This window comes from Thamnophis sirtalis, unplaced genomic scaffold (genome assembly GCF_051295495.1).
Source record: "Thamnophis sirtalis isolate CommonGarterSnake01/CBP01778 unplaced genomic scaffold, rThaSir2_p1.2 scaffold_3, whole genome shotgun sequence".
NCBI classification, from domain to species: domain Eukaryota; kingdom Metazoa; phylum Chordata; class Lepidosauria; order Squamata; family Natricidae; genus Thamnophis; species Thamnophis sirtalis.
The window spans coordinates 124,325,927-124,352,478 of record NW_028261383.1 but is presented as its reverse complement, the minus strand read 5'-3'; the positions used below and the strand labels follow the sequence as shown (position 1 = coordinate 124,352,478).

Here is a 26,552-nt window from a genome sequence, read left to right as displayed (position 1 = left end):
AAATGCCAAGGGTTTTTGGCAGACCATTTTTTTTCTCTCCAGAAAAGGAAAAGAACAAAATATAATTTGGTTATGCCAGGAAAGAGACTTTGTTTTTTAATTATTAGCACTCCTGCCGGGCTTCCAAGGTAACAGAAAAGAACTCAGTATGTACAACTAAAGCCATATTCTCATTTTTAAAATGATACCAGTTAACGAAAATGCAGGCGAGGTTTTTAATTAAAGGTTGAGGCAATGGATTTACAGGTTCAAGTCAAATGGTCAATCTCTGGCAGAGTTACAAGAACTGGCCAACTTGCCAGTTGGTTTCTTGGCTGGAAGGGGCCGATGGTCTTTCTTAGAATAGTCAGAGCAGCTTTCTTTATACTTTATTCATGACCTTAGAGCAGTAACTCTCTGCAAAGCATTAGATTGAAGCAGGAGATGTGAGGGAAGGGCGGGGGTGGGTGGGTGGAAGAGAAGGAATGGAAATCAGAGAAGCCACTCTCTTCCTTGCAAGGAATAGCATGGAATCAGAATATCTATCTATCTATCTATCTATCTATCTATCTATCTATCTATCTATCTATCTATCTATCTATCTATCTATCTATCTATCTATCTATCTATCTATCTATCTATCTATCTATCATCTATTGTCTGCCCATCCATCTTCCTCCCTACCCTACTCTGCCCTGCCCACTGCCCTGGAAGTACACATGCTTCCACTTGTATCTTCCATGTATTAACAGTTCTTCTCAAAACCTCTCTTCTTGTGAACTATGGAATTATTTCCTCACTCCCATGGGAGGCAAAGCCATTGCATAAACTGGGTCTTTTGATTCTTTTTCATAGAGTATTTCACAGGAAAAAAATAAGCCTGCAAAGATCTTCCTGTGTCTGTGGAGGAAGAGCCTTTTGGTTATCTCTTCCATTCTGTTGATTTTGCTAAGTGCAAATCATTCTTTTTCTAACACCAACCACAAAATTAGCAGTCTCCAGTGATGTGGAAAAGAACTCAAGAGTTGCCCAGACAGTGTGAGAAAAGAGCTGAAGAAATTTCTCAGATGCAGTCAAGAGTTACACAAAAAATTGCAACAGCTCTTAATTCGGGGAACCTTATGGGCAACAGTGAGACTCCAGTTGTGTTTTTTCCCTTCTTGGTGAGTATGTAATATGAAACTTTACATCTCCAGGATACTAACAACAAAAAGAGAGAGTGCCAGCACGCATGCACGCACATACACGCAGGCAGGCAGGCAGGCAGAGAAAGCAGCTGGCTGTCAGTAACAAGGGTAAGAGAAACAGAGGAGGGAGATATACGTTGAGAATCAAAAATGCAACGGGAGCTGACATGAAAGAACAGTGACAGAAAAATACAAAGGATAGAGAAAACAGAAAGTTCTTCAATGCCACTGGAGAAAAGCTCTTCTCAAACAGAACCACAGAGGAAGACTGATCTGTTCAATTTACAGTTGTATACAGAGTTCAACGTAAGTATTTGTAAATGGAGAGGAAAGTGTGCAAAAAGGATACACCAGGGCAGGGGAATGCAGGGTGGGGAGATAAAGCCTTTTTGTTGGGCTGGCAAAGTTGCGCTGCAGGAAAAGCGTGTTAACGGATCAGTTTCTACATGTTCCCCTGTATTCTTATTTTTTTAGAAACTCAGCATCGAGAACTTAAATTGGTAACAGGAAAAATAGCAACTACTACTACTTGAGCACCCATAGTCATTTATGCAAGATAAAGTACATAAATTCCTTGCTGGTTTGAAATGTATGCATTATCCTACACAAATGAACTGCTACTATGAACAGGAATTTAAGAAATATTTTCAGGAATTTCCTAGTCTTGGTCTATTAGGCATTTTTAGACAATCAGCTACAGATCTTGAAGGAATACTTTGAAACTTGTCAATCGTGATTACTGTAGCACTTTTTTCTGAGAAGGTGAAATCTTTTTCTTTAAGAAGAGAGCTCTATTGCTGTTGCACAACTGTTGAAATTTGACTCACAAAATTGGTCATTTTACCAAGTAGGGGGAAAAAATATCAAAATTTGTATGCTTTCACTTCACTCTCTAGCAGTGTCAGAAGGGAACAGCTGCATAAATACCTTTTAACCAAGTCAGTTATCAAGGAATTCTAGGTGAATTTATTTTGTTTTGTAACGTATTATTTGTTTGTTTATTGAATTTATATTGCCTCCTATTTGCCCATGACGACTCAAGGCAGCTTACAGAATATAAAACTACATTTAAAACAATAAAAATTAACAAAATATTATTACGGTTGGGTAGAGAATGTAAAGAAAAAAGTTTCAGCTGTTTTAAGAGTTGCATTACATTTAGTAATATTCTTTAAAACAGTGACATCTTTATGTTAGATATGGACTGCTCTAAGAAACAGCAGAGATGCTGTTCTTGTTTGAGGATGGAAACACATCTTTCAAATATCTTTTGAAGCATGCATAGCCTAAGCAGAGTATAATTTAAGAACAGATTGGCATTTTATGAAAATCTGAGGTTTTTTTAATTAAGAAGCACTGACTAGATTACGGTTGTTTGAATAATGCTGATGTTTTTTTTTTAAAAAGCAACAGGATCAATTAGTGACATGGTCACTAATGGGCTACATAAGGGAGAAAGGATAAGGAATTAATTAGTTCCAAAATGAACAGTAATATTAATGTTTTGCCTATCTGCATATTCAAAAGCATGACATATTTGTCAATACTTATCCACCAACATGCCAATAATTCTGTCATTGACCTGTCTGGATTGGCAAATTTCTGTGTAAGAAAAAAATGAAGCATTGAAAGAGTAACTCCCAGAAACCTGTAAGATGACATTCCAAACATTGTGGATAATCTGTAAAAATCTTCAAAACACCACCAGCCTAAAGCTCTGATAAATTCCACAGTAAAAATTACCTAAAGAAATCTAGACACAGACTACTGAACAATAAAAAATGGTTGTTCTCTCATTTACTCTGTGCTAACAAATGAACATAGGTACTCATCTCACATTAACTAAATGTTCATTTTACTGTTCACTAAGAAAAAGACCATTGGCTTACCTGAATGGTCGTTCTCGAGGCGCTGCGGAGTGTCCAAGCTCAGGTTAACTTCAGCTTGCTGCCCAAGGAACTGAGTTTAATTTTGATTGTAGCTCCGCCCCCTGGTTACCTCAGGGGCTCAGTTTCAAAAAATGAAGGAGAACAATAGTCCATACTCGAACTAGTCCAAGTCCAATATTAAGACATGAAAGGTGCTAATAACACACCTCGCAGCCCCACCTTATGGGTAAGTTTGGACACTCCACAGTGCCTCGAGAACGACCATTCAGGTAAGCCAATGGTCTTTCTCCTAGGCGCTGCTTGGAGTGTCCAAGCTCGGGACATGCCAAAGCTATGTCAAAGTTGGGAGGGAAGAAGAAATGTCCGGGGCCGCGGTGCTTGCCATGACCCTCTGTAGAACCCTTCTCCCAAAAGACGCCTCAGCGGAGGCAAAAGTGTCAAGTCTGTAGTGACGGATGAACGGAGACGGACCAGACCATGTCGCAGCGCGACAGATTTCTTCAATCGGCGCTTGAGTAGCCCAGGCGGCCGAGGTCGCTACGCTCCTCGTAGAGTGTGCTATTATACGTGGGGGAACTGGTCTGGCCTGATGGGTGAGGCACCAACGGGAGAAGGCCGACCAAGTTGCCTCATAGATTCTGACGGTGGAAGGTTGTCTAGAGGCCTGAATCATCTGGATGACTCTGTCGGAATAGCAATGAAGCCTCAGGAGGTCCCCTTCAAGTGCCAGACGGCCAGCTGTAGCCACTGGGGCTCCGGATGTTGGAGGGCCCCCTGGCTTAGGGAAATTTGCTCCTGAGATATGCGCCACGGCCGGGACACCGACAGACTGACCAGGTCGGCGAACCAAGTCCTCCTCAGCCAGTGAGGAGCTACCAGAAGCACCTCCGCCCCCTCCTCCAGAATCTTCCGGATGGCGTGCGGAATTAGAGGAAGAGGGGGGAAGGCGTACAGTCGACCCTGAGGCCAGCGGGATCTTAGAGCGTCCATGCCCTCCGCCCCGGGGCAGTGGAACCGGGTGAAGTATCTGGGAAGGTGGGTGTTGGCTGGCGAGGTGAACAGGTCGACCACCGGGGGGCCAAACCTCTGGGATAGCTGGTAGAACAGTCTCGGGTGCAGCCGCCATTCCGAGTTCTGAATGGTGGTCCTGCTGAGCCAGTCCGCTGTCACGTTGTCCACGCCGGAGATGTGGTCTGCTCGAATTGACGCCAGATGTCTCTCTGCCCAGAGACCCAGAGCCACCGCTTCCGACATCAGGGCCAGGGACCGCGTGCCGCCTAGGTGTAGGCGTGGAGGCCGTGGCGGCGATGTTGTCTGTCAGGATCAGTACATCGCAACCCCTGACCTGGTCGAGGAAGTGGCATAGGGCGAGTTTCGCGGCCCGGAGCTCTAGCCAGTTGATGTTGTGGGCGACCTCTGCCTGCGACCACCTGGCCTGGACCACCGAGGTCCCTAGGTGAGCGCCCCAGCCGAAGAGGCTGGCGTCTGTGGTGGTGATCAGCCGCTCCGGTTCCCTGAAGTGGCTGCCCCTGCGGATGGCATCCGACAGCCACCAACGGAGGGAGCGGAGGACCTTCGGGGGGACCCGTATCACCCGCCTGGAGTTGCTGGCTTTCTTCATCTGGAGAAGGAGCAGGAACCATTGCAGTTCTCACGTGTGTAACCGCGCCCACGGGACCACCGAGATGCAAGACACCAGCTTCCCCATCAGTTGACTTGACAGGCCTTGGAGTCGATGATGGTCCCGAGGTGCTGGATCCTGCAGGTCGGGGTCAGGTGGCTCTTGGTCAGGTTGACAGAGAACCCGTGAAGCTGCAGGACCCTGATGGTGGTGGTCAGGTCTGCGTGGGCTTGCCCCCTGGACGACGAGTGAATGAGGATGTTGTCCAGGTAACATTCCAATCTCACGGGAAGACCCCGGAGTCGTGCAGCCACTGTGGTCAGCAGCTTGGTGAAAGTCCGCGGGGCCGACGAAAGACTGAAGGGAAGGGCCTTGTACTGGTAATGGCGATCGGCGAACTGGAACCTCAAGAACTTGCAATGCGCCGGGTGGATCGGAACATGCAGGGACTCTTCTTTCAGGTCAATCGAAGTCGCCCGGTCTGACGCAGCCCAGGATGGTCTGGAGGGACTGCATTTTGAAGCGCTTGTACGCCAGATGTTTGTTCAGCTGCTTGAGGTCTAGAATCGCCCTCACCCCCCCTGATGACTTGGGGACCAGGAAGAGTATGGAATAGAACCCCCTGCCTTCTTGACCCCTGGGGACCTGCTCTATGGCCGCTATCTCCAGGAGGTGGCCTATCTCCGCCCTCATCAGTTTGAGCTTGTGGGCGGACCTGGGGACGGGGCAATGGAGGAAGGTTCTCAGGGGAAAGGACAGGAACTCCAGGGTCAGCCCGTGGCGAACTGTGTTCCTGACCCAACTGTCCGTTGTGGTTTCCTCCCACTGGGCGGCATAGAGCTGGAGGCGGCCGCCTATGGGGGGAGCCCTGTGACAGTCACTTGGATTTCCTGAAAGGCTTATTGGAATAGCCCCCTCGGAAAGGCTTGCAAAACCCCTGCTGCTTCCCTCTGTCTAAACGAGGACCTGTCCTGGGAGCGATCCTGGGGGGCGCTGTAGGCACGACTGGGGCTGCCTGAGGAAGTGGAGGGCTCGTTATTCCGAAAGGAAGTCTTGCGGAAGGGCTGGCCCTTCTGCTCCTGTTTCTTAGTGGCCGGGGGGAGCACCTTGCGTTTGTCTCAGTTAGGAACGGATCCAAGACCTCCCCAAAAAGCTTACCCCCCCTTGAAGGGAGTGGAAGCCACCTTCCATTTCGCCTTCACGTCGGCCTGCCAGTGGCGGAGCCACAGCAGGCGCCTCGAGGTGACTGCCCTGCCAAAATAAGAGGAAGCTCGCATGGCCCAGGCGGTAGCCTGGTGAGTCTTAAGAGCTGCGGACTCCGCCCTCTTGTCCTCCGCCTTAAGCCCTTCCAGCAACTCCACGGGAAGGGAAGAGGGGGAGGTAAGGGACATGATGGGATCATCCACTTGGGGGAGCTTTAAGAACTTTTCCAGAGGGGCCTCCATAGTGAACAGCTTCCTGTCCGTCCCACTCGGATTGGCCATTGTCCCCGGCTGAGCCCATTGCCATTGGATAATGTCTATAAATAATTGAGGGGCTGGAACAAGGTCCAAGGGTGGAGGCACCTCCTTAAAAAGTCCTGCACCGGGATCCTGGGGACCTATGGTGACGCCCGTGACTGGGTCAGATGTAGGTTTGACCTCGGGGGCCGGAAGACCCATTTGGGGCCCCGCTGCCCAGGCCTTGATAAGAAGGACCCTAAACATGGCGGGATTAAATAGCCCTGAGCCAGTGGCCTGCTCAGGGGCGGGGTTCTCGTCAGTTAGAACCGGAACCTCTACTTCAGCCTCCTCCAGGTCTGACACATCCTTAAGCCCCGTTGGGGTGGGGGATGGTGCCCAAGCTTCTGAAGCCTTAGGGGCCTTGCTTTGGCCTACTACTGAGAGGAGAGACCGGTTAGGGCGGGCTAGAGAGTCTAGCCGAGAGCCTGCAGATCTGTGCTGGCAGGTAGGTCAGCATGGGGTGCCAAGGTTCCCTGCGGCCGCAGTGAGGAGGGATGGTCCCTGCCTGGCCACCCAGAACGAGGTCCCATGCTTAGAGCTGCCCTCCGCGGCGATCTGCTGGATGGACAAGGCTGCGCGGTTAAACTAAGAGGCTTCTGAAGGGATTCACGCCAAAATAAACCGTCCAAAATGGCGGCCGGCCACACACGTGCGCCACACACGAGCGAGTTCGGGGCCTTCGGAGCCTAGCGCTCCTTGCGAGGGGAATACCAGCTGTTAAGACTCACCCTCGCAGCGCGGGCAATGGCCTCGCGCTCCCCGATCCACAGCACGACTCACGGAGGAGGATAGGCTGGGAGGACTCCAGGCAGCCTGTCCGCGCTGCTAGCAATTACCCCCCCAATGCAAAGGAATATAAGGGGAACAGGCCTGGCTGGCAGCTGGTTGAAGTGCCACAGAGGGCAACTTGGTCGCTAACTGAATCATGCCATCAGAAATGCCTTTTGATATGGCACGAGCCACAACCTCCTCCATGGCCCTGGACAAAATAGAATCCTGACGCTGAGGGGGAAGGGGCTCCAATTCTGAGGGAGATAAGGATTCCTCCTCAGCCCCCGAATCCAAATCTGCCAGGGAATCTGCCATGGAATGGGTAGGTGATCCCAAGGATGCCCTATGAAGGTTAAGGGAAAACCCAAAGTACTTTTGGCTGCAGGGGTAGGCCCACTGTGCTTTTTGGGGGTAGGCCCTGTCATGGTCTCCTCCTGTCTCTCCCCAGTGCCACCCTGATGGCCTGCCTGCTGTTCCAGGCTGGTTAGAATACAGGCCTGGAGAGGTGATGTAGGGCAGGCTCAGGGCCTCTGATGGCTTCGGGCCTACTGCTGAAAGGCTTCGGGCCTACTGCTGAGAGGCTTCGGGCCTACTGCTGAAAGGCTTCGGGCCTACTGCTGAGAGGCTTTGGCCTACTACTGAGAGGCTTCGGGCCTACTACTGAGAGGCTTCGGGCCTACTGCTGAGAGGCTAACCTAAACTACACTATCTAAGTTAAGAAACCTAGGGAATAACCCAAGGAATAAACGAAAATAAAAATAAAGGGAGCTACAATCTCTCACAAGAAGGGTCTGAGTCCAGGTTGATGCCCAAGAACTGGAGCTCAGCAAAAGACGTCCTATAGGGCGACTGAGTTTTTTGAAACTGAGCCCCTGAGGTAACCAGGGGGCGGAGCTACAGTCAAAATTAAACTCAGTTCCTTGGGCAGCAAGTTAACCCGAGCTTGGACACTCCAAGCAGCGCCTAGGAGAAATATGTATTTGGAAGCGGCCAAGCCTGCATTGATTGGCTTTATTTTTTATTTTATTTTTTTCTTATTCCTATTTTTAGGGTTATACATATTTATACTACATATTTATATTTCTTCATGTAAAAGATTTTTGAAGCTGATTTTATATTTTTATTGTAACAAGTGCTGTTAGTATATGTTATTACTGCATCCTGTAAGTTGGCCAAAGGCATCAATCTTGTTGGCAGCATATACATTTTCTAAATATATACATAGAGATCTCTAATCTACAAAGGCATATTTTGCAATACATTTGTTACCCTTCAAGATACAATAACATACATAATTATTTTAACTGCAACAAGCTATTGTTTTTGAAAGATTTAAAGACAGCTTTGAACTTGAAGAACTTTTGTCCAAGAAAACAAATCATGAGAAAACTGGGGATACTTGTGGAAAGGAAAGAACACTGTTTTATATAAAGGAACATTGAGGTACAATTTAATATTTTTGTTCAGTTTTTATCCAAACCTGACTTCACCAGCACATTATAAGCTTCCAGGTAATGCCATTAGTATATTTTTCATCTTTCAACTAAAGATTTTAAGCACCTACACAGAAGTTATTGTCTACAAAAATAATAATCAGTTGTGGCAGAGGGCTAACTGTACATAATCTGAATCCTAGTTTGAAGACTTCCAAAACTGATTTTTAAAATTTAAAACCTAATTGAGAGATAGTAATTTTCTCCAAGATCTAGAGTTATAGAGAGATTAATTTTAAAAAATGGGAGGTCCAAGCAAATAAGCTACAGAAATTAAAAAACAGCAGGCCTTCTTGGGAATTTGGCATCAGTTGCGGCTTCAAGTTAGTTTGTAACAGCAGTCTCAAACAAAACAAACAGATCCAGAAGTCTATAAAAACAGAGGCGACAGTTGCCAGACTACATTTAGTTAGGAAGGGGCATTTCATATCAAATATACAACAGAACAAAACACAAAACTGAGATGTGCAAGGTTCACCTTAATTGTAAATCAGTCCTTTATGTTATTTATATTATATCTCATTCTTCCATTTAAAGATGTTAATGATAAATATAATAAAGGCAAAGTTAAAACTAACACAGTAGAATTGGAACAAATGGAAACTTAAATATCTGAGAAGCTTACTAGGCCTACAAAACCAGGTTGTTGTTTTTTTCATCAATACAAAACATTTCAGTGGCAAGCTCCCATAGGAAGAAAAGACCATATTTGTAGTTAATATTCGTTTCATTTCCAAAGGATAGAGATCAATGGAAAAATCTTTGAGGAATATCTTAATTTTTAGACCGATTTGTGTAAGTAAAATTTGTCCTTAGAAATCCTTTTCTGTCAGCTAAATTTCAATAGATTGCTGTTGTGGGAAAAATACAAGGAGGAAGGTATGCTGGATATGATCTTGAATTATTTGCAAAAATATAAAGCAGGGTACTTTAAAATAATTAATAAATAAGTCCATCGGCATAGGTCAGCCATTTAAATTTCTTGTAATTGTCAGCCTCTGTTTCGCTACTTGCTTTCGGCTGCCATTGAAACGGGGAGGGGGAGGCATGGTATTTGGGAAGTGAAGTTTTAAGTACAGGAGAGATTGTGTAAAGAGAGTTTTGTTCTCACCATCTACTGCGCATGCTGGAGATAGTGGATGGGCCCACCAAGGCCAACTGTCCTGCATACCAACCTGATGATGTTTTTTGAAGATGGAACTCACATGACACCCGCGGGATTTGCAGATTGGACTAGTGATGGTGTTATCAGAGGGAGGGGGTTGGGTCACGTATTGATATCTATGATTACGCGTGATTTTGCCTCAGATCTTGCTTTGCTTAGCTGCTATCTTTTCATAACCAGTAAAAGTACTCTTAATTCTGCGAAATGGAGTTAAGTGGTTTCTTTCTTGGTTGCTGAGGGAGGCTGGCTTGACAGTAATTATTGACTCAACTTTTTCTGGATAAATTTTCCATTTGTTAATCATTTGTCCATAACAATCTAGGTTCTAGGACTAAAAACTAAAGAATTTCTCATTTTGAGTGTTGGCAATATAACCTTCCAAACTGTTTTGCACTAGCTTTTTCTAAATATGCAACAATATTGAGAATAAATTGGAGGTTTAAAACTCTATGTTACCCTTGATTCTGGTTTAGATAACTGTAATATGGGGTAACTCAGTCTCAAACCTGACTCTTGATTATAAGGTATGTGACAACATAAGAAATAATTGAATAATACTGCTACAGGACTCAGATATTGTAGAGAAGATCATTTTAACCATAAGGTCTCTGTGCTTAAAAATAGACAATTTGCTCAAACACACAAGAAAGCAGGTTTGCTTCAGTAAGGATTTGTCTTACTGAAATACTTAGTCACTTTTTTGTTGGTAGAGATAAAAATTAATCAAATCCCTTCTTATTCTTCTTTTCTTTGAATATGAAGCTAATTTGACCAAACTACTGATATAATGGTACGGCAATCACTTCTGGGTGACAATAAAGTTTCAAAGAAGTCTACAGTCTTGATGGAAAAAAATGGACTAAACTAAATTCTCCACAATAGGACCTTTTCCAGATCCATTTGTCTTAAACTTTTGATACAAATTCAGGTTCAATGTAGATCCAGCTGATCTTAGGTGCCCCCCCACACAATCTGTTATGCAACAAGGGGTGATAATTAAATTACTATTAAATTATTAATTAAGAGAACTATTATTCTCTTTCTCTAGCTAGACCTCTTGCTGCTGTTAGCTGAAAACAGAGAATGGAAGGAAAGCTAAATAAAAAAGAAGATTCCAGAGAAGGCTAATAACATTATGTGGCCAAAAGAAAAGAGAAGCATCCAACATATTTAGTCAGAAATATTTGCAGCAGCTAAAAGGAAACATGCAATTTAAAACACATGTCTCAACATAAGAACCATTGCTTGCATTGCCAGCTGTCATATAATAAAGAGGCCTATTGGTCTTCTAAAGCAGTATTTTTTAGCCTCAGCAACTTTTAAGATGTGTGGACCTCAACTCCCAGAATTCCCCCTCCAGCAAGCTGGAATCCCCACATTTTAAAGTTGCTGTTCTTAAACACAACTACCAAATAGCTTTTATCAGGGCTAGGCACAACAACAGGCTAGCATAGTGTCATTCACTTTTGCAAAAATTTTGAACAATACCTAGATGAAACATTAACAGAAAAAGGAATTTTCTTTTATTTCTGTAAGTATTTAGGCTTGATTCCTTTTGTGAAAATAACACTGGCCACTTCTTAAATATCTGTATTATTTTAACAGTACAGCACTTTAAAACAATGGGGTAAAGCACTCTCAGGCCATTGTACAAACACCCCAGTAAAGATTCTAAATGTATGCGCACATGACCTTAACCTGCTGATTTATTATTCAGTGTTGCTTCTTAGGAATCAAAAGCAAAAATAATAATCCCCTAATTCAGGTTATACATGCATACAAAAACAAATACAAAAACAAATATAAATACATCTGCACAAATTTTTGCTAATTAAAAGTGCTTTCCTTATGATAAGCCATTCAGGGGGCCAGTCTCAAACCACTCCCTATAACAGACAAGCTTTGTTCAAAGGAGTGCACTTAAGAAAGGCGCTTTTAAGCTAGCTAGGCAGATTGGGTTGGGCTCTTGCACATAAGGTGAGGAAATGAACAATGTGTTCCCTGCATCCAATTGTTTAGTATAAACAACTGCAGTTTTAATAAAAGAATGACACTCTTAGATTCCATCAGAAGCCACTTATTCTGTGGCTTAGAGAAAGACTGGGCTGTGTGATCCCCAGTAATCATGTTTTCTCTCTCTTTAGATTTTTGGCAGCATAGAAAGGGAACCTGCATATGCATGAATGAAAAACATGCCTTTTTTGTGGAATAAATATTATAATAGAAAAGAAGCTTCATCACACATGCAAGCTACTCGGTTCAATCAGAGAGGACTGCTGTTCTCAGAGAGCTCAGATAACAATTTGCATGTCTTTATGCAAGGTAAAAGAAAATGCAGAGTGAAGGAGAATTTGAGAAAATAAGTTCTGTACAGATAGTCCTTAACTTAAGACTATAGCTGAGCCCAACATTTATGTTGCTAAATGAGAAATTTATTGAGTTTTTCCTCATTTTAAGACTTTTCTTGCTATATTTGTTAAGTGAATCACTGCAGTTGTTAAATTAATAACTTGGTTGTTAAGTGAATTTGGTTTCACCATTGACTTTGCTTGACAGAAGGTCACAAAAGGCGATTTACATGACTCCTGGACACTACAACTGTCATAAATGTGAGTCAGTTGTCAAGCATCCACATGTAAATCACATGATCATGGGGATGCTACAACAGTTGTAAGTGTGAATATTGGTCATAAATCACTATTTTCAGTAATGTTGTAACTTTAAACGGTCACTAAATAAATTGTCGTAAATCGAAGATTATCTGTATCACATTCCCTTGGCAGTTGTGGGAGTGGATAAAATTATAAGGGTAAAAATGAAATATAAATCCATAGAGAGAGACTTTGATAGATCATTTTCCTAGAAAAAACTATTTTTTCCCATGTAGTGGATGATTCTGCATACTTTGCTGACAGAGGCAACCAAATGCCAGACTGAACATCCAAAGAACAATTGTCAATAAAAGCCAAATAAAATCCCGATTTTAATGAAACCTGGTAAATTAGGTAGCTTTCTTTGGGTTAAAGAAACCATTAGAATTATTCAGATCATTCAATTATTGTCTTTTGAAAAATTTCTTCTCCTGCTCATTCTCATTTCTCAAGTCACATTCTGAAATTGCCATTTGGCAGGCAGGCAAAAATGCCAAAGCTAAAGCTTCAAATAAAAATTTTAAAGTGTCAAATTAATCTTAGTCACTTGTTCTAATCAGTGCTCTCAAAATATCTCACGCAGTGTGAAGGAGATTGTTCTACTCATGACTTGCTGATATTTGGGTAGAACTGGGAATGCCAGCCAACCAACCATACTTTTTTTTTCAACAAACACAAAGTATTGGTGTCCTACGGTAATTCACAGATAGCTATAAATTTACTATGCTTATTATTACAAGAACTTATTACAGCCTCCTTAACAAGAGCTTCAATCACATTCTTTTCATGCTGCAGGTTTTTCCCATAGTAATAAAATGGGAGGGGTTGGAAAAATAACTACATCAGATCAGCAATCTAAGTGGAAGAATATGGGGATACAGTAGACCATCTGGATTAAAATAAGTGATTGCATTAACAAAATCATATTATTATTGGTACCTCCATTGTTCGCCCTAACCAAGGAAACTGGATAATACTTTACAAAAGTAAATTGTACATCTTTCAAAAAGATACAAAACAATAGTGATGGCTGTTCCAACTTCTATTGGAAGAGCAAACCATGTCAAGCATGGACCTTCCATGAAATTTATAACTTGCCATCAATTTTTTCCTTCAGAACGTGGAGCAGAATACAACATGTTATTCTTTACTTGATATTATCCAGCAAAGGTATGAATAAATTGTGCAATGATGGGAGTTCGGAGACGGCAGGATTTTAGGGAAGGGATCTGGTGCATGGTCATCCAATTTGATCTAGTGCAGGGGAAGTCAACCTTTTTATACCTACCACCCACTTTTGTATCCCTTTTAGTAGTAAAATTTTCTAACCACCCACCGGTTCCACAGTAATGGTAATTTATAAAGTAGGGAAGTAGCTTTACTTTATAAAATTTATAAAGCAGAGTTACAGCAAACCCCTACTGCTCACCATGAAAGCTGGAACGCCCACTAGTGGACGGTACGGGACCAGGTTGACTACCACTGATTTCTAGTGAGAAAGGCAGTCAGTCTTAGGAAAAGGCAATCCCACAAATAATCAGGTCCCATGCCATATAAGATTTTTAAGGTGATAACCAGCAATTTGAACTGCACCCAAGCTTTCACTTCAGCCCCATCACTGCCACAAGTGCTATACCATAGAGTACATTCAGGGTAAGCCCTTAATGGTCACTGAATGAATGGTCATAAAGCAAGGAATACCTGTGCTCTCATGATAACCGACTGTATATCACCACTTCAGGTCGTGAGGGAGATGCTGTTGTCAAACTTTCCTGGTGTCTGGAGGTAGTCAAGGTCTGGAGGGAGTGAGCACACTGAAGGTGAATCCAAGTAAGTCAGAGTTGCTGTTGTTGCCTCTTTAATGGGCAAGCAATACTTAGCAGAGAGCAGGCTCACCATTTGGGGTTCTTCTGGATTTGCAGCTCTAGAACAGCAGGTGGAAGCTGTTGCCAAAAGGACCTAGCTTGTGTGCCATCTGTGACCTGACCCTGGGGCAGAAGAACCTGGCTACAGTACAGTAACTCATTACCTCATCACTACCCAGTTAGACTACTATGATGCACTCCAGTTGGGGCAATATTTAAAGGCTATTCAGAAATTACAACTAGTTCAAAATGCTGTGACTCACATAACTTCTGGCCTCCTGGAGGTGAGACTATACAACACTTGGCTTTCCAGACCTTGTCTTGTTTGCCTATTGGTTTTTGAGTACCATTTAAGGCATGGTTTTCAACCTATAAAGCCCTTTATAACTTGGCATCTGGACATCTGCAAGACTGCCCACTCAAACCAGTAGTGCCTCTGTGAAACAAAAGTGGAGCAGATGCAGACATTAAGTTGGTGAAGGGGTGGAGTCTTAGGATCAATATGCTACTACCAAGGACAGTGAACTTCTGAATATTCCTTGGAAGAATGTCTAAGAAATTCCTTCTACAGAGTATATACTGGCTAATGAAGTCTGCTCCATCATACAGGAAAAACAAGTTTAAAATCATTACAATAGCATACCCAAAGGTCGTTTTTCAAGACGCAACTGGACTTTCTGGTTTTTCTTTGAAGACGTTTCGTTTCTCATCCAAGAAGCTTCTTCAGCTCTGGCTGGATGGTGGGAAATGGAAGGATTTATATTCCTTGCAGACAGTTGGTCATTCTAAAGTTCTTTCATCTTCAAAGAAAAACCAGAAAGTCCAGTTGTCTCTTGAAAAGCCACCTTTGGAACAACAATGACCTAGATGACTGAGAATCTCCATAGACATTTACTATAGCATACCATTATATAAACAAAATATCAAGATTGCTTCACACTTCACACAGAGTGTCCGAAGACTTCAGTTAGTCCAGAACGCAGCCGCGCGAGCGATTGTGGGTGCACCTAAGTACACCCACGTTACACCTATCCTCCGCGAGCTGCACTGGCTGCCCATTGGTCTCCGGACACGCTTCAAGGTGCTAGCCATTACTTATAAAGCCCTTCATGGCATCGGACCTGGGTACCTGAGAGACCGCCTCCTGCCAATTACCTCCCAAAGACCGATTCGATCGCACAGACTAGGCCTTCTCTGGATCCCATTTGCCAGCCAATGTCGGCTGGCGACCCCCCAGGGGAGAGCCTTCTCTGTTGCAGCTCCGGCCCTCTGGAACGAGCTCCCCGTTGAGATCCGAACCCTTACGACCCCCCAGGCCTTCCGTAAAGCCACTAAGTCCTGGCTGCTCCGGCAGGCCGGGGGCTGTTGAAGTATCCAGCCCCACGGTAACTATGAATGTTGTATTTTAAATTGTTGTTTGTCTTATTTATTCCCTTTCCCCTGTTTATTGTAAGCCGCCCGGAATCATCTGGGAGTGGGCGGCGTACAAGACTAATAAACATACAACATACATACATACACTATAATGAATGCTTATATGAGGTGACCTGCTATTGCATTTCAATGGGAAAAATGGCATTCAAAGAGAAGAAAGCTAGCTTAAGCACAGTTCATTTTTAAAGTGGCTGGATTTTTCTATGACGAATTGTTTATTAATGAAATGGTATACAATAATGCCTTGCTTATTATGTATTTTGCTTGGAATAAGAAATAACTCCATAATTTTGGCTTTAAAAGCTGCATTCAAGTGGAGAATGAGAGGAGTTCTCCCAATCCCCAACCATAATTTATAAAAGGAAAAGCTAATGTAGAATATCCAGCTTGTTAACAAATCCATTTCTGGAATATGCTTTATACTCAGTTCACTGTGTTAGGCTAGTATTTTTTCATTGCTTAATAGGTACTGCAATGGAAATCTACATCTAAAATAAGTTTTAGAAAGGAAGTCTACATCTAAAAATATAAATATGTACAATTTAGGAAAAAAATAAGTCTCCTTTACTTGCAATCCCACAAGCCACCATTAATTATTATCATATGTTCCAAGTTTTTCCTAAGCCTTGCAATGACACACTTTTTGCTTTCTCACACTAAATCCTAAACACTTAATTAGATTTTTGCCAATTCAAATCCTTAAGTTTGCAAAAGTATTTATACATGATTGAAGAATGGCTTAGAATTCCAAGATTTGTATGAAGACAGTTAATTACTATTTTCAAATTTTTACCCATGTTAATATAAATGCTGAAGAGTCAACAGTAAACTCATTATTCATTGGACTTAGGTGGAAGAGAGATCTATTAAATATGATTTTTTAAGTCTAAAATGTGATAAAAATTTGGGCACTTGGCAACTGACGTGTATTTTTCACAGTTGCACTGTCATGGGGTCATATGTGATCACTAATTGTAACCTTTGCAGCCAGCTTCTGACCAAGCAAAGTCAATGGAGGAAGCCAGATTTTGCTTAATGACTATATGATTCACTTAACAACTGCAGTGATTCACTTAACAACTGTGCAAAAAGGTTGCAAAATGGGATGTGATTCACTTAACAACTGCCTTGTTTAGCAACTGAAATTATGTGCTCAATTGTGATCATAAGTTGAAGATTACTTGCAACGACTTTTGCTGGCGTACAAATAGAAGTTGATACCTTCATAATCAATGAGATTTTTAAAAATTGTCATGAATAGTACGGGCATTCAAAATTTTTCTTGCTTTTTACAAAATAATTCCTTGCATTTTATAAGTTTGCAAAAGCCATTCCAACTTTAGCTCTGAACTTAATTTCACATAGTTTGTTTCTGTAAAAGCTTCAGAACTGAACATGCATTAATATCACATGCTGAATATACATACTTTTCCTGTGATATTTTTATATCTTTTCATGCCTTTGCTATGGCTTTCTTACTGTAATATCTACACTGCGCATTCATAAAAATATTAAACTTTTGTCTTATTTCATAAATATCTGTAGTTTCTTTAGACATTACTCATTACAAATGTATGAAACAAATATTCCAATTCTAATTTTTAACCAATTCTTTTTCTTCCACCTCACTTTACGCATGATTGATTAAATATCTCTGAAAGAGTGTAGGGCTGGTCTTGGGAAGCCTTGTTAAGTGGAAGAGGCCAATTAAATGTTAAGGAAGCCTCCTGAAGCCTCCAGAGGGAGAAAAATGGCCGAACACACAAACCAGAAGTCCATTCCCAAAACCCATTCCATTCAGGGAAGCTTCTCGAGGGCAAAAAAATGCCCAAAAAATGAAGGCCGAAATCAGCTGGCCAGCATGCCAGGGTACGCCCCTCTTTTTGTACACCCATCTACACCCAACAGCTTTTTCTCCCTGTGGTAACCCCATTGGAGTGAAAACTTTGTTTTTGCATAGACAGCATTTCTTTATCTATAACCTCTTTCCCTTTCTTTTGTTCTGCCAGAAGTAAATTGAATACTTCATGGTAATTTGGGGGCTCATAAAAGATGTCACATATTTTTTATTCATTAACTGTGAATCTTTCTGGAGGAACACCTCTCTCATCCCTCCTTGGAATAAACTCTTCCTGTTTCACTGGAATCTCTCTCCAAACATTCCCTTGAGCTATACACAAACCCTAAGCTACTCTTGGATTCCTGTTTAACTTGCCCGTGTGAATGTTCATTCAGTGGCAACCTCTGACTAACAGGCATTAGGCTTTGAGTACTGGAATGTATCTTTTTCCAATTCTTATGTTCTGAAAAATTTGCAGAACATGAGAAAATAACATTGACAGATGGACACCAAAATGCTTCTGATTCTGATTGATAACCGACACATTTTATTTCCCTTGCCTTTGGCGCTCCTTTCCTTCTCGTTGTCTTGAGAATGTGCATCCATGCACTGTCGCCAAAAATTCTTAAATGTGCCAAGGATCAAGGATAGTTGTCTTTTATATAACATGTAATGTGGAGTTTCATTAATTGCTGAACTCCATAGTCTATTGACCAAATAATTGGCAGTTAAAATTGCCTCACCCCAATATAGCTTACTCATTCCTAGTAATGTATCTTTCATACACACCATTTCTGCATTTAGCAATTCCATTCTTTGCCAGAATGTAGAGGTTCATTCTTCTGTGGGTTATTCCTTTCTTTCTCTCTGCTGAAACATGTTAAATATGAAATCTATTCCTCTGTTTGTAGTTGACATACCCTTTGATTATACCTCCTGTCTACGAACATTACCCACTGTTTAAATTGCTGAACAGTTCTGTTTTGATTTTTAGCAAATAACAATACCCATATCTTGAGAAATCATCAACAATTACCTAAGCCAATTTGGCCCCTCCCATTAATGGAGATAGAGGGCCAATTAAATCAGCATGTACTAACTGAAAAATCCTGTCAGATTTCCTATCACTTCTTTTGCTGACAGAGTATATTTTCGATTTGGTCTCTTTGCAAATAGCACAATCCAAATAGTTGTCACAAACTTTTACATTCAAATCTACAGCCAAGTCTGTAATATTTTAAAGTTTGCATCATCCAGACTTCTGTATAATAAATGTGCAGAGCCATTATGCTTTGATTCATTAGAAATTATTGTTTGCATACTGCCACTAGTTTTCTTGTGGTTCAAAAGATAAATTGTTCAGTTTTAAACCTTGTGCACATATCCTGATAGTCTATGATTTGTCTATGCCCTTTGCAAATATTACCTCATACCTTTCGTTCTCCAACTATAATCTCAAAGACACACTCAGCAAATTGTAATCTAAATCTAGTACCCAAAACCTTATCAAACGACTATCCAATACATGGTACATGTGTACATGGTATATAACAGTGCTTTTCAACCACTGTGCCGTGGCACACTAGTGTGCCGTGACATAGTGTAAGGTGTGCCGTGGGAGAATTACTTTATATATAGTCAATATAGGCACAGAGTTAAAAATTTTTAACATTTTCTAATGGTGGTGTGCCTCGTGATTTTTTTCATGAAAAAAGTGTGCCTTTGCACAAAAAAGGTTGAAAAACACTGGTATATAATATATGGTACAAAAGAATGATTACCATTTGCCAGGCTTACATATTTCTGGGCAGCTGGTCCCAGACCGGAAAAAAATTATTTACAATATACTAACTTGCCCCACTATCCAACAGCCAGATGTCTTTAATGCCTTTGTTGTTTGCCTTCACCACAGAAATCTGTGTCTCCCTTCTTCTGTTGTTGTGCTGTCTCTCTCGTTTGTTTCTTTTAATCTTTTTACTGGGCAATTTCTCTGGATACGTTGAGTGGATCCACATGCAAAGCAGCAGTTTTAGTACACAGATTTTCTCTCCCACCTTGTTACCTCTCTGGAATGCAGGTCTTTTTTGACCGAGCTATAAATTACTATTGTTACTCTAAGGTGCAATGTTTCTCTCTAATCTTTTCTGTTCTTCTTCCAAAAGCTTCCTGGTGACATAACTCAGTTAAATCACGCTTTTTCATGGACTCATGGCTTGCTACTAACACGTCCTATGTATCAACAAGGGAACACAGCACCATACACTTTGTGTGCTTCTGAAGACACCATTCCTTGCTCTTCTAATTCAAGGAAGGTTTCCTCATGGAGGTGATCTAACACAGTGGTCCCCAACCTTTTTATCACCGCGGACCAGTCAGCCTTTGATAATTTTACCGTGGCCCGCTGAGCGCGCGCAGGGGTGGGGGAGCGTTGTTCCCTCTCTTCCCTGGAGCCTTTGCGCACGGCCCAGGAGCTTTTGCGCACAGCCCAGGAGCCTTTGCGCTGCAGCGAACATCAGAAGCCCAAAGCAGCATATATAAGTCTAATAAATAAATATTGTGCCATTTTTTCCTGCAACAACAGTGAGATTGGTTCATCTGAGAGCAAATGACCAAAATTACCCAGTGGACTTTTAGGTAAGGGACACCATTGACGGGGGGGGGGGGGGATTGTTTGATTTAAAAAAATTGTTTCACTTAACAAATGTGGCAAGAAAAATTGTAAAATGGGGCAAAACTCAATCAATTTCTCACTTAACAACATACATTTTGGGCTCAATTGTGGTCGTGCATTGAGGACTACCTGCACTTACCTTCAGTGTTACTTCATTCTACTGTAGCATTAAATTTCATATAGAACAAGCTTGTTCTTTCAGAATTGTGGAATTGTTATATAACTGTCTACCTTTAGAAAAGTTTCTCTTGAGTTAAACTCAGCTCCTATAATTTTATTGATGTGTCGTAATTTTCTTAGCAGTAGTATGAAAATTGTCATTGTTGCTTTTGGACAATTTTTAATATTTTACTATTAAATATACAGTACTGAGATTCCCAGGTGGGTTCCCCTCCAATTATTAGCCAGGTTCAACCCTGCTCATCTTTTTGAGAGCAGGCAAAAACAGCCAGGTTACATCCCTACAAATTGAAAGCTCTCTCTCTCTATCTCTCTCCCCTCCCTTCCTCTCTCTCTGTCACTCTGTGTGTATGTGTGTGTGTGTGTCTATCTCTCACTCACTCACTTAATCACACACTCTGTGTGTGTCTGTCTCTCCCTCCCTCTCTATCACTCTATCCCTCTCCCCTCCCTTCCTCTCTCTGTCACTCTGTGTGTATATGTATGTGTGTGTGTCTATCTGTTTCTCACTCACTCACTCACTCACTCTGTGTGTGCATCTCTCTCTGTGTCTCTGTCTGTCTGTTTTTCTGTCTGTCTCTCCCTCCTTCCCAACCTGCAGATGGGCTCCGGACCAGTGGAGCCTCTTCCTTCTTTTTAACCAGGTGATCTTTATTAAGGCATAAAAATGAACCTTAATTAGAGGCTCAACAAAAGAAGCTGGAAAGAGATAATGAGATAATGGAGCCAAGAAGCTGAAACCTGGAACTGGAGAAAAACCTTTTCTATCCCCTTACCAGCCCATTCGGGAAGACGATCCCTCCCCCCGTGGATGGGTTCTAGACCAGCGGAGCCTCCCTGGACATCACAGCAGCAGCAGCCCCAAGTGTGCCGATCTCGGCGTTTTTCACATCGGGGCGTGCTGCAAGAGGGAGGGAGTGAAGACCTTTTCTAGCCGGCGCAAAGGACTTCCCCAGACTTGCTTTGCTGAGCAGGGGATTCAGTAGAAAGGAAAGCAACTTCAGAGCTACGGCTGGCGTTGGGCCGGCAAAGGCTTCCCACTGACCTCCCCCCCACCTCCGAGTTCCTGACAGATCGAATTATTTCAGCAACAGCTTCCCCCACCATGGCGCCCAGCCTCCCCCTCGTACGTCACCTCCGCTCCGTTCTCCAGCAAGCCTCATGGGGTTTTTTGCCTTTAGGAATAAGAATGTTTAAAAGGCTTTTTTTTTTTAATTTGAAAAAAAGATGATGCAGGTTCTGAAAGAGTGAATCTCCGTCGCACTGCTATGCTTTTTCTTCCTCCAAATAATGGTCACTGCTTATTGTAGCGAGTCAGCCTCCTAACTTCAGTCCAGGCTCTGCAACTACCTTCTCTCCCCACCCCCCCAAACCCACAGAAACAGGAGGGAATCGGTCATTATCATTAGCACTCTCTCCCACGCCTGGCCTCCCCTTCGGAGGTAAGGGGCGGGGAAGAGCAGATCTCCCGGGGACACAAATATTCCCCAAGTGCCACCACCCGCTTCTCGTAGCTCCCCCCACAAAAAACAGGAGAGGAGTGAAATAATGCTACGCTTTGGAAACGCGGATCTCCAATGCCAGGGCCATGCCAGGAGCTTCGGGGGTTCCCTCCAGGCCACCTGCACAGCCAGCAGCCGCATCCACAGGCTCCGTGGAGAAAGGCAGGCCATGGGAAAGGGGAGCAAGTGCGCTCCCTGGCTCCCCGCTCCAATCTCGCCCGCCCAGTTCCCAGACCCTCTCTTTGGAAAGAGTTCTCCAGCAGCCTCTGGCGAGGTGTTTTCCCCGCCCCACTCGGGCGCAAAGCAAATAAAGCAAATAAAATATAAAATGCTGGTTTACCTTTCTCTGCTGCTTCTCTCCCTGGCTGGAGCCAAGAGGAGATCCCTGTCCTAGTCTTCCTGCTGCCCTCGTGGCATGGGCAAAACGGACGGTACTTTGTCCCTTCTGTCTCCCCGTTGCTCAGAAAAGCAACTCCGGGAAGGTCCTTTGGTGGCGGCCCCCGGCCGCTGCAGCGATCATGGCCCCCGGCCGCTGCGCGGCCCGGTGCCAGGTACTCCACGGCCCGGCACCGGTCCGCGGACCGGGGGTTGGGGACCACTGATCTAACAGACTTTCTCCAGACTATAGCCTTGCTCTATAAAGTTTTCTGGTGAGAGTTACTTAACTGCTTGCCATCTTCCTTACATAAATTCTGGGTAATGCAAGGCAGTATTCTCTAGCAGATGTGAGCCCACACACATGTATTACCCGACTATTCTCCCAGCACAAAATTATGCTGGCTAGTGCTTTTTTAATTTAACTTTTGCTGTTCCTCATTAAAATTTGCTGGAGGATTGCTTACAACTGTCTACAAATCTTCCTTTCCAGAAACATCTTCATCTTTATGCTCCATGAGAGATAGTTCATCCGACTAAGAAGAACCAAAGGAAATCCTCCTCCCATTCCTATAACATAGCATCATACTGTCGGTACAGGCCAATAATCCTCAACCTTTCTAGGACTCATGAATTTTTTTTTACCTCAGAGAAATTTTCTACTGTCACATCCGGAAGCTTCTGGGCCCATAACCTGTTAGGGAATTGTGCAGCAGGTGTCCAAATGAAGTCAGATGCTGACACGAACTTGTAATTTTATATAAATTAATATATTTAACAACTAAATTTACAACAAATAACATAGTCAGGCACATCACTACACCATCGTGCCATTTTAAAGCACTGGTGTCAAGCATTTTCTTCATTCAAAACTATATCTCTGAATTACCACGTAACCAATCGTTTGTTTAGAAATATGCCCATATTTTCCCAAGTAAAAAATAGGATGTTCTGAAGTGCCAGGGGAGGTAAGGAGAAGTACTGTAAATGGACACTCTGTGAATCCTGCCCAAATGATAGGGTGATTTTCTCAAACTGCCTGACACCCCCCCCCCCAATCAGTAGCTAAAATCCATTTCCAAGTCCAATGCTATTAATACTATAATTGGAACTAGTCTAATTAGGTTAAGGAGTTCCCTTGAGATTTTAATTATATTACATGCTGTTACATTATCATTTTTTCAGCAGCTTTAAGGCAATATAGATTGGTAGCTAGGTAAAAAAATGACCCTGTAACAGATGTTTTCTTTGTGGTTCCTTTCTTATTATTTTCTGGTATGTTATACCTTCATAATTTCTGTGCTATGTTTTAGAAGATGTATAATCTGAGTTATACTATAAAACACTGAACAGAACATTCAGAATGAAATAGTGATGCCACTCTTAGACTAGAGGTTTTGGAATGTACCATGTAGCAGATAGAACCCCAACAACTCTGGAACAGAAACAAATACTTCTTAGGAGAGTGGAACATAGAACTTAGAACATCATGTATTATGTGAAAGGCAATATGATGCACTTCGTGTTGGTTTTTCTTCAAACTTGCTTTGCTTTGAGATGGAAGAAACTAGAGCACTAACAGATTCTTTTCTCAATGGAAGATCAAGAAACGGCGCAAGTGAATTATAAGCCCCCCTTAACTGTCAGTGTGCTGTCAACATAGAACAAATCGTATCACCATTGATAATGTACTATGAAGATACAACACACATACTTTAAATAAACACATGATTAAATAATGCCCATGATTAATTGTTTGGACTCTATACAAGGAGATGCTACCTGCGTGTTACAACTTTAAAATGAAACAAATGCAAATTAGCATTTGATTGCTTTCAATGTATTTTAATGTTTGGGTAACTTGAAGGACCTTCATCCAAGCAGCTGTCTGAAAATCCTGGGGCACAGCCCAGATAAACTTGTTTTGTTAATGATCTTGCTTTTTGCTGGCTTCAAATAAAAGGCAGGTCTTTTTTCCTGGTGTTCACAAGCTGAAACTAAAGCAAAACACATTGTCTTCTGCCTTCCTCCCTGTACCCCAGTGCTGCAAGCTGTGGACTGAGAACAGCAGAATGTCCTTCAAAGAATTTCAGAACGAACTCATTGCTATTGGTTACAAATTATGGGCTAAACTCCAGAGACTACCCAAAGCTGACCCGTTGGAGATTGTCTGTTTTTTTATTATTATCTTATTCATTGGTAAGTATCCAGTTTCCTGATGCTTGCAACTTATCTGGGCTCAGCTACTGTGTTTAATAGGAGCTCTAAATAGTGGTGTTTCATAAGCTTATTCTGTAATTTAAATCTTTTCTCATTTGTTGAAGACTATAGGAACTAAATGCTTTAATTTAGAATGGGATAATCTGAAGTCTTTATGTATAGTGCAATACAGCAAAGCTTTTCAATATGGTAACATGTATTCAATATTTAAATTAAGCTTCTCCAACTGGATGGCTTCAGATATGCAGGGCTACAATGCCTACTATTCCAAATCAGCATGGCCAATCAACAAATTATGACAAGGCTTCTGGTTTAAAAACTGTACTAGCATCTTTTTTGTTCCAAGTTATGAACACTCTCTAAGCATAGACAGTCCTTGTTTAAAGGCTATTACTAGTTACAACAGTGGCGAAAAAGTTAACTTTACAACCAATCCTCACATCTATGATCTTTGCTGGGTTGTAAAGAAAAAGAATTAATATTGTAAAAATGGCTTCCTTTAACAACCACTTTGCTTAATGACCAGTTGCCAGTCTCAATTGTGGCCACTAAGCAAGGACTACCTATAATTGCAAACATGCACATTTCAACATTATATTGTAGTATACTTGTTTATAACTGGACATTTATCATTTATCAGAAGGGATACTTGAAACATTAGAAAGCAGATTGTGTGTAGCAATATGAAATATCTGGGATTGTATTTCCATGGAACATATTTACTTCTGAAATATTCTAATAACATGTGCACATTTGAACCAGCTCCGAACTAGATCAGGAGAAATAAGACAGTTCACAGAACAAATGAACATTTAATTAAGGTCTATTAATTTTTAGGAAGATAACCATTAAATAAAAGCAGCTGAAGAATAAGTTACTTTGAAAAGGAGAGGCTGGCAGACAAGCCTGAACAAATCTAAGCAAATTGTTGAGTCTATTCCTCCCCTTCTCCTGTGTGGCCAGGAGATTTATTACAGTGGCAAAGGAAAGAGGAAAAACCAAGGTTTGTGGGAGGTGAAACTAAATCCAGTAAAATTTTCCTCATGTCTATGTAGAAGGAGAAGGGTTGGATGTGCATAAACACAACATTTTGTTTATGCTTTTTTTGCATTAGGTATTCAGCTATACCTCTCCCGCCACATCTCCTCACTGAATGTGGCAGAAAGCATAACCACAATTATAAGCCCAAGAAGCTCAACAATTAAAAACACTAAGCCACAATTTGTAATTTGAATATCAAAAGTTATAATTCTTATCAGCTAGTATTTTGTTGGCATTATAAGCAATCTCAGAAATTACTTTCTAAAACTACATCTGGACTATATCTGCTACACTCACTCCGTAGTGGGCTGGACTGGTTCTAATTTCTGGTCCATTTCCAAAGCCAATATTCTTTGTCTCCTTTCACCTTTCAGTTACGATGCTTTCAATGATGATTGTAGCTTGCAGCTTTTGCTGCAGCTGCTTCTACGATGGAAAGCCAAAAGAGAAGGCCAAAAGGATTGAGGTTCAGCCTGCAGATGATTTATAAAAGTGAATTTAAAAAAGAATACAGAAGTTGAAGAAAGAATTGGAACAACTCCAACACGGCATACCAATCCATGGAACATAATGGTAAATGAGGAGATAAAATAAGAGACACACACAGAGGGAGAGAGAGGGGAGAGGGAGAGAGAGAGAAGGAAAAAGAGACTGAACCTGAACATAGGACTCTGTTTTATGACATGGCTTTTGACATGTTGACATGTTGAAAATGCACTGTTTGCAGTAGTTTTCTCTCCTCAACCTATCAAGACAATACCTATCTGGTCAAACATGCACCAGATTTCATTTCCACATTACAGTTCAGGAAGCCACAGGGAGATCAAGATATATGCAAGCATTCAGGAGAATGAAATCTGACATAAGCATGGTTTCCCCTCTGCTCAACCATTTAAAGCTAAGTTAACCAGAGACATGATAGCTAAGCAAGTCATGCATTAAGAAAATGATGTAAGCTTGAAGATGACAAATGAGTTCAGAGACAGCAAAGAAAAGCAACAACAAATTATGTAGTCTTCCTTCCCTCCTTAATAAAAGAATTAACAACTGTCAAAGACAGTACATATGCTATAGCTGCTGTATACCTAAGGAAAGCCGAAGGGATATGATAATGCTCACAATGCTGTATTGTTTCTTGTCTTTAAAAATTACTGCCTTTTTATGTT

General features: G+C 42.1%; 2 protein-coding genes across 6 annotated transcripts in view; one reads left to right on the top strand and one right to left on the bottom strand.

Annotated features, from left to right (window-relative positions):
* Nucleotides 1-26,552, bottom strand: part of RECQL5 (RecQ like helicase 5) — a 76,396-nt gene that overhangs the window by 30,312 nt on the left and 19,532 nt on the right. The gene's annotated exons all lie outside the window — the stretch shown is intronic.
* SMIM5 (small integral membrane protein 5) lies at nt 1,193-26,552 on the top strand. 3 transcript variants are annotated; one of them, XM_087709929.1, is made up of 5 exons: nt 1,193-1,472; nt 13,376-13,428; nt 14,000-14,088; nt 24,168-24,324; nt 25,761-26,552. In XM_087709929.1, exons 4-5 carry the CDS (start codon nt 24,198-24,200, stop codon nt 25,874-25,876), a joined length of 243 nt encoding a protein of 80 aa, XP_087566055.1. In that variant the 5' UTR covers nt 1,193-1,472; nt 13,376-13,428; nt 14,000-14,088; nt 24,168-24,197; the 3' UTR covers nt 25,877-26,552. The 3 variants fall into 3 exon arrangements, with proteins under 3 accessions (XP_087566055.1, XP_087566054.1, XP_087566053.1); XM_087709928.1 differs by lacking the exon at nt 13,376-13,428; XM_087709927.1 differs by lacking the exons at nt 13,376-13,428; nt 14,000-14,088.